Source organism: Anser cygnoides, chromosome 2 (genome assembly GCF_040182565.1).
Source record: "Anser cygnoides isolate HZ-2024a breed goose chromosome 2, Taihu_goose_T2T_genome, whole genome shotgun sequence".
NCBI classification, from domain to species: Eukaryota; Metazoa; Chordata; class Aves; order Anseriformes; family Anatidae; genus Anser; species Anser cygnoides.
In genome coordinates this window covers 117,826,442-117,841,011 of record NC_089874.1, presented here as the reverse complement: position 1 = coordinate 117,841,011, position 14,570 = coordinate 117,826,442, and the positions used below count along the sequence as shown (strand labels likewise).

Here is a 14,570-nt window from a genome sequence, read left to right as displayed (position 1 = left end):
CATCACAGATAAATTAAGTGGTCAGTAATTATAGGATTTTGTGTACATTCTAGGCAGTAGGAGTGTTTTCTTTCACTGGGATTGCCTTCTCCAGATGGAGAGAAAACCCTCTGAGAGGGTTTTCATTGCAAAGGGAATAAAATAGGCTCTCCCACTATGTTTTTTTCTGGCAGATGTTCTCAACTTAGCCTCCTCCCATGGGAGGCAATGGTCAGCTGTTTTTCTCCATGTATATAACAGTATAAATAAGAAGAAGTTCAGGACCTTAAAAAGCTATGAATTTTGTAGTTCATTTTTCCTCATGCCAATATATATCTACCCAGCTGTAAGAGAGGTACACGGGAATTGAGGGGACACAAGTAAATTAAATAAAATTAACCAATATAATATCTATGCTGTGGATTTATTCTAAGTATTTTCCTGGTTATCCTATTACCATAATATATTTTCACATACACATCTGTTCTTTGTATGTCTGTTATGTGTGCTTTTCTGCGTCTTTAGTGAAATACTGCATCTCTTTTTTTATTTCATCATGACTGTTTTTATACATTTTTGTCACATTTTCATCTATCCTTTTCTGCAGGCATTCCATTAATTTCCTCTAAATAATTGCCTAGGAGACGATTCATTTTCCAAACCAGTCAAAACATTGAGAAGAGACCCACTACAGTTTGTTCTTATTTACGAGTAAAGATAGGTCAAAAAAGTTGTTTTGAAAATACAGAAATTTAAGAAGACTGATTTAAAACTTACCTGAAATTTATGAAACGAGGATGAATACAGTGTACTTTACTGAGCTGACATTTACTTAATATTTATATAACATGTTAGAAACTGTCAGAAGCATCTACATATCTATTGCTGTTAGTATCGGTAAATATTTTATTTTTTCCTAAAGACTGTTTATCCTGTTGCCTACATTTGTTTTTCAGCTTGCTTGGGAACATGGGATACCCTTTTTTGAAACCAGTGCCAAAGATAACGTGAACATTGAGGATGCATTTTCACTCTTGACTAAGGAGATACTGGAAAAGGTAGGCTGAGCAGAAAGAAGGGGCAGATTGGGTAACCAAGATTGTAAATACAGAATGGCTTTAACAAAGCACAACCAGGGCTGTTCTTGCATTATGTAGTTATATTTGCGGGTATCCTGTAACTGTAGATGTATGGGGAGGACGTGGGGAAGAAGAATTGTGGGAGGAGAGAACAGAGGAAGAAGGGAACATGTATAATAGTGTTCAAGGAGAAGGTGAAAATTCAGGAAAGCTGCATTAGTGGCTTTCCTTCCCACCATTTTCTTCAAGAGAAGGGTTAATACAGGGGGGTTACACAGTAGTTCCACTTCTGTGCCAGGAAGATTCCTTTTTTTCTGTAGGTGTCCTCAGAATATGCATACTGTTAAGAGGCCACATGCTGATGGAAAGAGCAGACCTTTTATGTTCAGCAATCAAATATTTTATCCAAAGATCATAGTTGTTTGTTTGGATGATTTACACTACTGTTTGTGAAGATCTTAGAACTTAAAGATTTGAGTTAATTAGTGATAGAATCAATATTGTAGCTGTCAGAGTTGGCATCTCTAACCACTTAGATTGTGTTGGCGTAAAGGTCCTTGCTACTCAGAGTTGCCATACAAAACTCTTTTGTAGGACTGAATTATTGTTAATTAGCTATGAAAATGTTTTGCATCGCAATTTATTTTTAGACAGTAGAATATTATTTTAGACATTAATGGATGTTCTTCATGCAATGCATTATCATTGCCATTCATCACCAATATTAGTTATACAAAACTAGCCTTCCATTCCGAATACTCTTGAAGTCATAATAAAGATAAATGAGCAAAATTACTGACAAAGTCACAAGTTGCAGTGTTTTGATTAAATAGCCATAGGGGACGGTCAGAATAATAGCTCAGGGCTGGACTGCTTCTAAATCAAGGTCCTGTCCTAGTATGCAATAACACAAGCTGTAGTTTTATTTGTTGTTGTTGATTTTTTTTTTAAATATATGATTTTGACTCCCTTAGCATGACAATGAAACTCAACTGCCAAATATCATTTAGAAGAGGAGGATAGCAGGTCTTTGAATAGCTGAGAAAAAGTCTCAAATAAGATAACTTTGAATTTCTTGTAAATGAAAAAGACACTTTCAACTATAAATAAATGGTATATTTGATATTATGCAGCATGAAAGCTACAAAGCAATAGCTATGATCTTAACTGCTGCAAAGACAAATATCTGCAAAGCTAACGTTTCTGCATAGTGCATTTGGGTATGATCTGAGAGAATTCTCTGCAGCATTCAGAAATGGTGTTTGGGTATTTCTCACTCCAAGATTGCCTGTATTCATTTTACTTAAGGTGTAATTTTAGTATTCCTACTAATCTTCGTGAAAATCCATGGTTATTATAGTGTGGATATGCAAACAAATTCAGACCATTGTACTCCAGCATGGCTTGAATTAGAACTGCTTGAGAATACGATTATACAGTCTGTGTGCATGTACGTGTGTTTGGAAAATATGTCCATGAGAATTCGTCAAGTTTGTCTGTAGTAACATTTCGCCCTGTCTAGAAATGTTTGCAAGAGTTTGTCTATAGTAACATTTCACTCCATCTAGAAATATTTGCAGTCCCTGTTGGGGCCTTACATGCCATTACTTTGGTGTATAATTTGTTATTTGTAGTGAAAGACATTTGTTGATTTAAACAAGGATTCCTTTAGCCCAATTGGTTTTGCCACTGGCCTGATAAGAAAGAATTCACAGGAAAAAAAATAAATAAATCTACCATGCAGTCTCATCATGGTTTTCAGGTTCAACAAAATAATTTGCTTGTTCACAAAACTGTGAAATCTGAATGTACTACTTGAATTTTAACTTCCTCTAACTGATGAAATTTTGGAGAAGGAAAAATGTGCTAGGAAGTGTGACTAGTAGCTGTGAAAAATGACATGATAGCTGCCAGTCTGAGATCACTTCAGTCATACATCCATTCTGCAATGGTAAAATACGTACTTGCTGATTTGAAGAAGGAGATACATCATTACACAGTGTTTTGGCCCAGGACATATATCTGAGGTAGCAGGATATTGGGCCTTGCTTACTTCTGTGGTAGGACCATCTATGCCAGACTGATGAGATGCTTCAGTGGAAGCATGTCATTGCTTTACCAGTCCCATACAGAAAACTTGTTTTAAGGAGCTCTCTTAAAAAGTCTAGTATGGCCATGCCTTTTGGAAGTGGGCTTAGGTCATTCAGAAGTAAGAGAGGCAGGCAGGCAGACAGTAGACCATTTTCAGATGCATTGCAGTAGGGGAAAATCTTGGGAAATCTAGGATTTTCTATATACACTCTTGTTCACCATCTACAATACAGGCATTTCTCTGTTAACTGGTTCTATAGCAAATACGCATGTAGATGGGGAAGATCAATGTCTGGAAATGTAGAGGTCATATAGAAGTAATGAGCTTCTCGATTGTCTTGAAATTTAGAACAAGTTGCAGTTCAAAGTAGGATTCCCAATTAAATGTATGTATATATATACACATTAAAATGTGTCAGACCTAAAGGGCAGATTTGTATTGTCATTATTTTGTCCTGCATTTTCCTGTTCGTAGACTGTGGATTTAAACCAACAGACCATGCTACTTACGTAAGACCATACTATGTCTTCTTTTGTGGCTTTACTTTTATCTGGTTTAGGGGAGGGAGAAGACTTCCATGTCCCAGTGATTCATATAGCTAAAGCACTGCTCAACTTTTCAGATATTTATAATCCATGAAAACCATTCTCTGATGGGTTTCAAACCCATGGCTCTAATTTGCATCGAAAAGCTCATTAAAACAATCAGATATTATTTGAGAGCTTACATTGGTTCCAGCTGTGGAGTCATGACATTTTTGAGAATAGTTAACTCACAGTTTTCAATCGTTATCACTTAATAATCACAAAATCATAGAAACATAGAATGGCTTGAATTGGAAAGGACCTTAAAGATCATCTAGTTCCAAACCCCAAATAATAATTGATTTCATTGTATTGGAAAGGCTGTAGTGGAAACAAATGTTAGTTGCACTTACAGCTTATTCCAGAGGTTTGCTTAGACATGTTGACAAATAAATTCTTTTTTAATTGTTATTATTCACAATTCTTGCAAGTCTCAGATTTGCCTAAACCTGCTCATTAATTGATGACAGCTGTTCCTTAACAGTGCTTCAGGTTGCCAGTGATCTATTTGTACTTGTGAGTCAGTCCTCAAAAAACAACCAAACCCCCGAAATACCACCCAGAATGCAGTTAGTATTTGCACTTCTGTGTTGTTTGGTTTCATGGCTGACGAGCAGTACTCTCTTCAACTAGCTTTTAAAAAAATGTTACAAGCCTTTGTGTTTCTGTCTTTGTGGGTGTGGTGGTTGGTATTTCTCTAAACTAGGAGCAGAAGGATGGAAACTGTATTAAACAAAAAGAAAAGGAAAAAGAATGCAGTTCTTGCTCTTTTCTGAAGGCTGCTATAAAACTATCCAAAACTTATGTTCTGCCTACATCCCAAAATTGATCAACTGCTAAGATTGTTTTTATGTTATATTAAATAAATACATATCTTCTGAGCACAGAACAGCCAAAACCTATTTAAGAACTTTCCTGGTGCTGTTGAGGTTAACACGTAAAGTCTAACAGTTAGATGTAATTTGAGATGAATATTCAAAAGTAATAGGCCTCAACTCTGTCCTTCCTTGATCTCTTTAGTTTTCTTTCCAAGGCAACAAGATCTTTGAGATTATACTTCCTTGAAAATAAGGTGCTGGGTGAAGGAGAGGCAGAGCACTCTGCAGAAGGAAGGTCTCCAGCAATAGCTCATACGGTATTAGACACAGACAGAGGCTGAAAAATGCTTTGACCAGCTACTCCAGCTGGAGCTTGCATCGTAGATATCAAATTTAATTCAATGCAGGACACAAATCCATAGGAAATTAGACTTCATCATTGCTGAGATTCTGGGAATTGTTAGTGTGTCCTAAAGATCCCCGTGTCTCAAGCAGTGCACATTCCGTGTTTATTTATTATCCTTAGTCATGCATGAAGCCCCAGGCTTTATTTACCCTTTATTTATCTTGTACTGACCACAGAATATTAATTTCTTCGTGAGGTTTTTCATAATGCTCTTAATGCTGTATATGAGATCTATTTTAGATTTTTATCTTCATAACCTTCTTAGTAACAGTAGGTGGTATATTCAGCATTGCACACATGGGAACCATGGTACAGATATTAAAGCAAAAAGGATAAATGGTACCAACTCACATAGCATTGGAGCAACGTAAGGCCTAATTTTGCTCTACATCTTGTTTAATTCAAAAAGGTCTGTTCTGAACATTGAATGAGCCAGATATTCTTCTGGAAACAGTAACATGTAATTAGGTCATGTAAATCAAATGTTGAGTCTTAATCTCTGGATCTTAATCATAATGTTTGAGCATATAGGATGAGATACATTTTAGTGAGCAACCTTAGGCAATTAAAATGACTAGGCTGATGTAGTCTACAATAAGAATCACAGAAAGGTTTGGGTTGGAAGGGACCTTAAGGATCCTCTAGTTCCAACACCCCTGCCATGGGCAGGGACACCTCCCAGTAGATGGGGTTGCTCAAAGGCCACATCATCTATATTCAATGGAATGAGACACATCTTTGGATATAATTGTGTTCTGGAGGTGCCTTTCTCTCTACGTTGAGGACTTTGTATCTGTAAAGGACTCTGTATCACAGCCTTTATGGTTTCATATGATTAATTAAATTCAAGGAAACCAAGGTAAAGTTACACAGTTGGCTTACTTCTGGAATTTGCTGCTTCTGCAAGATCGTGACTTTGCAACCTGATTGCTCTCTTAAATAGGGCTTTTGAGATGGAATGATATTAATCCTTACACAGATATCAGTAGGGTTGGGTTTTCTTAGAGTAACAGCATAGTTGTCTTCTTAAGCTTGTGAAATAATTGCAGTACAATGTTGTTAAAGTCTATGTGTTATTAACAGAAGAGGGAGATAGAGATCCACACTTTGCCAGTGGGTTAGATGCGTCTTAGACATTGTGGAATAGTAGGATTTGGGAACAAGGACTTCCATTCCCATCTCTTGAAGAAGGTGTTCTGCAGCGATGGGGTCCTGTTGTGTCTTATCCTCTCTTGGTCTTCTCCTACTCCTGTCCCTGCCCCAACACTGATTGCTTTCCCTGCTAATATATCTCCAGCTCTTGCTGATGCTGCTTGTGCTCTGTCCTGGTCATTCTTGTTGGGAGATGACTGTTTTGTATTTTGAACAGGTAATTTCAAATCTAGAATTGCAGAATACAAGGAGAATACAGGTTAAAAAAACGGTAGGACAGATCTTAACAACTGAGCTCTCTCTTTGGCTGTGTAGGTGCGGAAGTCCCATGAAGTTCATTGCACAAGGTCCTCTGCCATGCTTTGCCAATCTTTGTCAGAATTTTAGGAAGTTACAAGTAATAGTAACATCAGTTACAGTCCCTTCTGCATGTTTCTCTAAAGCCAGTACTTTTCCAGCAGACTCTCTGGGTCTGCCTTTGGTAGAGGCATTGAAATTTTGAAAAATTGTATCAGTCGTCCAAACCCATGGTGAACCCTGTCTCCAATATAACTGAAACAGTATAAAAATACCAAGAACTGGTGCCAAGAGTAGGGGAATCCAGCGTGCTTTAACACTGTTAATCTGAGCAGATTTCCAGCGAGGGACAGGAACTGATCTTAACTAAGGTGTATAAATTTACTACTTTAGAAACCATTCAAAGAGTCCCCCTTATGTTTCAATGCTATTTCTATTTCCCATCTTATCACAGTTTGTCTATCTACAAGTCAGGTATCTGTTGTAAATTGGTGGTACAAGCTCTGCTTAGAGCTGGTGAGGAGAGCCAGATGGCTGCGGGGAGCACCTCATCCTGCCTGATTTTCTCCACTGATTCTGCAGTGAGCTTAAAACACTTAAACAGATGCCCGTCTGTTGGGTGAGACATGTCTGCTATGGTATTTAGCAGGAAGAACTAGTATTTTATAGCAGTAGATTTCAGTGTCGTAATGAAATCACTGTAGGATAGAAAGAATGGCATCTACTTCCGTGGTGGTATGTTCAAAAGTTTGAAAGGAAGATCCTGAAGATGTGGAAACTGGAGCTTCTCAATATCGCTTCGGTTATTCTCACCTTTTCACTGTTTTCTGCTGTTTGTTGGCTGCCTTGTAGGGAAGTGAGTTTCAACAGGTTGAGCTGAAATGTGAGCTAGGAGGATGTATTGAGAGGGAGGGAGCCCAGAGCAAGGAATGTTGCTTGCCTTGTTCTCTGAGATGGGGGAAATTTGCATACCTACCCTCCTTAATTTAATGAGAGGAGGGTGCCGCACCTTTTGCAGGACTTGACTGGATCTCAGTACTACACGGGACTGCTGTCTCTGCTTCAGCTCCTCATGCAGGACTCGTAGTATCTCTTAAAGTTATGAATATGTACTTTCAAAATGTGTGCATAGCACATAGGCTTTAATGAATCCCAAGCTTGTCTGCTTGATGAAAATCTTTTATGAGTCTTATCAAACTGAAGTGATCCTTAAAGTCTTCAACATTTCAATGACTTTTAAAACAAAATACTACCTCTTCTTTATTGGTGGAGAGGCCATTCTTGTCTTTCTGTCCTGGATAATTTGCTGATTAACTACTACCAGATAATGATTTTGCAGATGGTATGAACAATTTCATTGTGAAATAGGTTTCATCATTATTAATCACCTAAGGATCCTTACTGTACCTATTACTGGCCACCCAGGAGTACTATCCAGCAGTAAAATATTTGCAAATAAGCACTGTCAGTGTTTAAGGAATATGCAAATCACTGCCCTTTAACTGAAAGCATGAAGTTAGATGTAACCCGCAACACTTTAAAATTATCTGTTTCCTCTAAAGTTAAGTAAGTGAAACTTGAATACTGGAATTGTTCAAATATTTATTTTTCTGGAATACTCTTACTACCTAGACTGATTTTTTTTTCTTGCGAATAAAAAGGTGTGAAATGAATCCTCCTTAGCTTATGTCCATGGTAATCAACACTCAGCGTTACTGCTTGGTCTCAACAGAGTACATTTTAAATTTCTTTTTGTACTGTTTTCTTCCAGATCTTTTTTCTCACTATCTTATCCCTGAACCAGAGTGGTGTCATGTTCTTGAGGTGACAAGTTTATGGTTGATTACATTAGTTTCTGCCTTGCTCCTTCTTTTGAAAAGGATTTCATACTTGACATTTACAGTCTACACATAAAGACTCTCAAATATTGTCTCCACCTAGAGCAAGACGTGACGGCCACTATGTGTATTCAAGCATCCTACACAGCAGAAAAAAGATAATTTAATGCATCTTCTCCAGAATTTTAGATAGTGTTAAATATTCTCAGCTAAAGGGGAATAGTGCTTATTTTAACATGAGGAAACTTTTATTTTCCCATGATTTTGATTTGACTGAATAATTCTAGGTGAACTTCTCTGGATATAGTCAGACTGCTCTGTGACACCGTATGTAGAATTTCTGGATTCTAAATCATGACTACCATTGTCTTACATGATGCAATTTTTCATCTTCTTCCTTTTTTTCCTGTGCTTTGAATTTCATGAATTCCAGCTCAGATATCTGTCCTTTCTGGAACCTTCTTATTATTGTGAGAAATGGTTGTTTATGGCTGTTGGGTTTGGTTTGAGAGAGGAATGTGGTGATTCCAGTGGTTGCGCTTACTTTTCTGTATATCATTATAGACTCGGTAAACCTGCCAAGAAGCATACAGCAGAATGGCAAGTAGAAAAGTTTGGACTTTATTTTTCAAGGCATGTGACAATAATCTCAATGTCTTTGTGCTTGAGTTCAGGATTCAATATTCATATTTTTAGAGTCCAAAGTTGCAACATTTACTAGTACTCTATTGCACAACTGGTTTAGATTGTTTCTCTGGTCAGCACTAATTATCTAGTTAAGTTTATTGCCGAAAGGAAGAGTGCTGGTTTTGCTGGTTTTATTTTTTTAAATCTGCTTTTGCAATCTGTAAATAAATGTTTTACAAGGGTGGAGTGCTATTTTGATAGTTCTATCCTGATAAAGACTAGGTTGCTTCCATTTGGACCTATTTCTTAAAAAAAAAAAAAAAAGTAACGAAGTAGAGAACTGTAGTGAATTTCACAAAACAATTCAATATCCTTTTCAACAAATAATAGCCTATGCCTTTTTCTAATGAGTACCATTGATCCATATTTCTCTGTTCCTTTCAATTGGATTTTTGCACCTCATGCTCAGTACTTCAAAGATTAGGGTAGTTAACAGCAAATCAGTGAAAATTAGTGAAGTCTACAGAAGAACCTGCACATCTTAAACAATTCATGTGAGTAAAAATTTACAGGATCGGTTCACATGGTTTGTAGTGTCTCCTCAAAAGACATTTTCTATCCTCTGTCACCTTCAGAATAAGAAAAGATGTTTGAGGCAGCTATAAAATTTAAATACACTGAGCTGTGATTTGCATGGGCATCAGTCTCCCTCTAACTTATTAGAAAATTCTAATATTTTATTTAAATATTTAAAGGAAAATATATCTAGTGACCCCACCGAGTCTTTTACAAATTAAAATATGTGAAAATTCAAGTTTTTCAACTATTGTACTGCAGTTATCTTAATTAAATGTTTGCTTTTATTTGTTTTACAGAAGTCCCATGTATTATATGACTTCGATGTTGTGGAACTAAATGAAAGTAAGAAGAGAACCTGCTGTGCGTTCTGAAATACTGTTTATTGTTTCATTTCCTCTTCAGAAAATATTAACTATTGCAAAGGAACATAAAAGATTGTAAAAGGGAGCCTGTAATCACAGAACACAGTATTTAAGCATCCTTTTTATTACATAAACGTTGCTGCCAAATGTTTTGACACATTTATATTATATTTTCATATTTTTAATGTAAAGTTAAAACAATTACCTGACTTTGGAATTATTAGTTGCATCTCAGGAGGATTGCATTTGCATACAAATTTTTGTACAAATGAAATCTAAGTGCACTAATTTTCTTGTATTAAAAACATTTACTGTAACATTTTTTGTGTTATTTATACCAGATTTGTAATGTAATGAACATTGACATCACACAGACAAGCTTTTGATATAAGAAATCACTTACGCTATCCACAAGATAACATCTCTTTAGGCAGCTGATATTTAGTGTAGTCTCCTAAGATAATTTTCTGGAAATTTTTGGCTTTGCTTCTTTTCTGTCCATTTCAGAAATGTACATGTTACTTGAAAACCCTTGAGGGTTTTTTTTGAAAACCCATGAGGGCTGAGATAAAAGAATAAACCATATAGAATTTCTCTATGTTGCAGAACCTTCTTTGGAAAGCAGAAAACATGGAACAATTGAATGAATCCAGTAATAATTATCTTGCCTTATTGTTCTGTTGAATAATTTATGCAGGTTTTAACAGCATACCTGTATTTCCAAGTGCTCCTTTTGTCGTAAATGATCACTATATTAAAAGGGTACGCAGTGTTTGTTTGATGTGAGGTATTTATGTTATTTTCTTCAAGTATAAATACATCAGGGATCTGATCCTGCTCATTTGGATCTGTTTTACACTGGTGTGTAATAGCTTTAATTTCAGGGGAGGATACCACATTTTAGTTAAATTTGAATGAGGGCAGAATCATGATGTCACTTTCTTTTTCTTTAATTAAAAGCAAACCGAACACAAATCAAACCTGCTGGAGACACACACACAAAGCAAATGCAGGCTGGGAAATCTGAAGAATTGTTGTGATTATATTGTCTTAATTTTTTTTGGTCTGGGAGATGGGGCTCTTTTCGATTATTAAATGTAATTGTTCTACCACCATTTGTGAATGGATAATACTGCTGTGCAAGGTTGTGTGGTGAGCTATCCCAGTACAGCCAGGATAACAAACTCCATCGGCTTACTGTTGGGGAATGCCACTACCCTGCTGAAATGGGCCTGCTTCTTTTTTGAGGGCTGTCTTCAGATTGTCTCTTCAATCAAATTTGGTATCGAGACAGGGAGCTTAACTGGAAATTGCTTTCTGAAGCACGTGGGATCTAGTATGCGTACTGTTAAGTTACTGTGCCACCAGGCAATTTAATATGCTCGCAGAAGGGGTGCGAAAGACAAGAAGGTTTACATATTTACAGCTGCTCCTAAGACTACTCTTCATGGCCTGTCGCTAAACCTAGTATTTAGAGCAAAACCTGAAAACAAAGAACAAAGGATAATCCCTGCCTTAGTTACAGCCGGGGCAGATGAAGAAAATAGTGCTGGAAGGGATTTTGAAAGGCTGTCTAGTTCCTCCTCTTATCTCATGTTCGGATCAGCTGTCCCTGCTGTATTGCAGGAAGATGTTTAAAGACCTGCAGTGACGGGGATTTTGGTCCCTCTGAGTAATGTACAATCCTTACTGAACTGGTTTTGCAAGCAGGAAGTTTCCTAATACCTAACCTAACTGGTAGACATGGAAAGCAGGTTCTCTCTTTCCTCTTTATGTACGTGAAATACCTCTGCCTGCCCTCTCTCTCCTCTTCAGGCCAGCGAACACCAGTCCCTTGACCTTTCCTTGTAGGTTGGGTTTTCTAAATCTTTTGCCATTTTTGTTGCTCTCCTCATTATTTTTGAGTTGGTTCTCAACTATCCTGGAGCGTAGGACTGAAAACTGAGCAGACTATTCCAGTTTAAGTAACAATGGCTGGAGAGATCAAAATGATTTTATCTTTGATACTCCTACTTCTGCATTCCAGCATCAGCATAATGTAAGACAGCCTAACGTTGCTAACTGTTCAGCTTGTGATCCGTAATCTCGGAAGAACTGCTTTTCTATCCTGGTATTTGTGCAGTTGATTATTCCTCTGTATGTGTAGAACCTTCTGTTTCTCCGTATTCAGTGGCATTTCAGCTTCTCTAATTTGCCAGCATCCGTCTGAATTGTAATGCTGTACGCCAGCATAGCTGGAGCCTCTTCCTGTAGATACAGTCTTTGCATGTGAATAAGTATATTCTGTTTAGTCATCCGAGATATTGATGAAAATGCCGAGTAGCTCTGGATTCAAGATGGATCTCCGTGAAATCCCATTCAATACATCCTTTCAGCTTGGGAGTACCAATTATTTCCAAATCGTTTTGCACTCAAATGATGTATCTCTCTAAACCATTTTTTTTCCTTTCATTTAAGAGCAACTTATATGAAACCCTATGATGCTCACTTTTTCTAGGCTATCCATGGAGCCCGTTACCATCTGGTAGAAGTGGGCAAGATTGATCTGCTGTTGCTTGTTACTGACAAACCCATGCTGTTATTTCTCATATCTTTACTTTCAGTATGCTTAAAAATGGTTGGATTGCCGATCCAAATCACTTCTGTTTGTTTGTTTCTGGAACCTCACTCATTCTGTCTTTATTCTTGGAGATAAAGTGAGCTGCAGCTCTAACACTGCTTGAAACCTAAGAGAGTTTCATCAGGTCGAGTTTATCCAAAAATCTTTAACTTAACTAAGTATTTTCCAAGTAGTTTCTTCATTTTTTTTCCTAAGCTTTTAGTCCTTTTTCAATGGTACTAGTAGTGAAATCACACCTGCTTTCTTAAATTGAAGACCAAGGTTAGAAAAGACATTAGGAATACCAGTGTCTCAGCATCATCAGTGATCAGATGATGATGATTAAATAGATTCCCCCCTGTGTGGAATAACAAAACAGTTTTTTCCTTGGTCTTCTCACTATGCCATTTTCCAGCTTCCTTGCTATCTTTTAATTCCAATTGTTTAACATTTTGGGACTTTATCTTTCTGTGTTGTCCGTACATGTTCTATATGTAATTTGACCTACTTTTTACTTCTTTCATGTCATTGAAGATTGTACGATTCAGCCAAGCTAGGCTGTTATTTCACTTCCTCTCCTTCCTCTGTGTTTACCGAATTCTGCAGTTTTGCCTTCAGCAGTGGACCTTTGAAAAAACTCTAAGCTGTCTTGAACTCACACAAATTTTGCTACTGGTTCTCTCAGTTTAGGTCTCTAGTTAATTCCTCCTCCTCTTCCTAGCCATGCAAACGTATATATAGAAGGGGGTCAGATTGATCTGTAGAGTTTTGTTTGTTTTTCTGTGTAATAGGAATTCCTTCTATACATTACTCCTTCTTACAGTGTTTTCTATTACTTGTGGCTTAGGTACTATCCAGTCACTGGCCCACCTTAGGGAAGTGCAAAGAGTTAGGTTCCCGGGCAACAAAAAATGTTTCCAGGGTGCTCAGATCTCCTTACTATACCCCGCACAAGCAAAGATTGTTTGGATGCTACCAGTAAGGCAGCAATTGCATTCTCTTTGAAAACATGAGATGCACAGATGTCAACTGTATCAAACATACTCTTTCAACTTCCTCTCTCACCCCAGGTAAAGGTGGGTATTTAGGATCTGATTCTGAAATGATCACTGCATCTCCCGTTGTTTTCCACTGGACTTGTAAATATTTATTCTGAAAATTAAACCTTTCATATAAAGGCAAGTCACATGTGGGAAGAAGGAATGCCAATTCATGGAGGAGTTTAAAGAAATGCTGACTAAAATGGCTTCACACTAAGCTTACTGTATAAGGTTCCGAATTTTACTTGGTGTATGCATCCTACAGCGTAAAGCAAACTAGCAGATTCATACTAAAATCAGTCTTTTTTTCATACAGATCCAATTCAAATGTTAGCATAGATATGAACTGATGATGATCTGAAATGATTTAAAAATAATTTTATTAGCAATGGAATAAATATACTGGGGATTTTGCAGCCTGCTGCATAAATATGTTGTTAAACCAACATGAGACCCAATCAATTCAAAATGCATTTAAGACTAGTTTTAGGAATTATTTTGAGTCCCCCTGACAATGCTTATGGTTTTATGGCTACAATTTCCTGTAGATATTAAAAAAAAAAATGAATGCCACCTGAAACGCCCATGCAGAAAAATTATGATATTGCATAACTGAGGCCCTGATCCTGAAGCAGAGTCGCTAACATTAATTTCTCTAGAGGTCTGATGGCTTCATTAGTATTTTGCACAGGAGGAGACTTCAGTAAGAGATCATACTAAAGGACTGAGGCAACGCTAAACATCAGAGAAATTATTATATCTAAAGTGTTAATTATACATAAGGTACAGTTAAAGTACGAAATAGTCTCAGATTCGCATGTTCTTGTGATTTGAATACTGTATGTGCAATAATGTATTTCAAGAAGGTTCAGCTATAGTACAGATAGGACACATTACAAAGTCAATTTAAGAACTCAAGTGAGACATTTAAATAATAATAGGCTTTGTGATGTCTCTTTGCCTGGAAATAACTGAATGAAATTTAGATAGTGTCTAGAAGTTGCACTTAAAAAATGTATCCTGTTCCAATGGAATGGGTCAGAGGGAGTTAGATTTCCACTGGTGAGGGAGAACACAAACAGGGTTATATTTGAAGACAGGCTTAAAAGACGTGTGAC

The 14,570-nt window shown here is 37.0% G+C and overlaps 1 protein-coding gene across 1 annotated transcript in view; it reads left to right on the top strand.

Moving 5' to 3' along the window:
* LOC106038418 (ras-related protein Rab-10-like) overlaps window positions 1–10,589 on the top strand; it is a 31,042-nt gene extending 20,453 nt beyond the window's left edge. Inside the window, exons 5-6 of the mRNA XM_048049374.2 lie at window positions 936–1,037; window positions 9,748–10,589. Coding sequence (XP_047905331.1) covers window positions 936–1,037; window positions 9,748–9,822 — 177 coding nt within the window. The 3' untranslated portion in view covers window positions 9,823–10,589. The remainder of the gene's footprint in view (window positions 1–935; window positions 1,038–9,747) is intronic.
* Window positions 10,590–14,570: the final 3,981 nt, after the last annotated feature.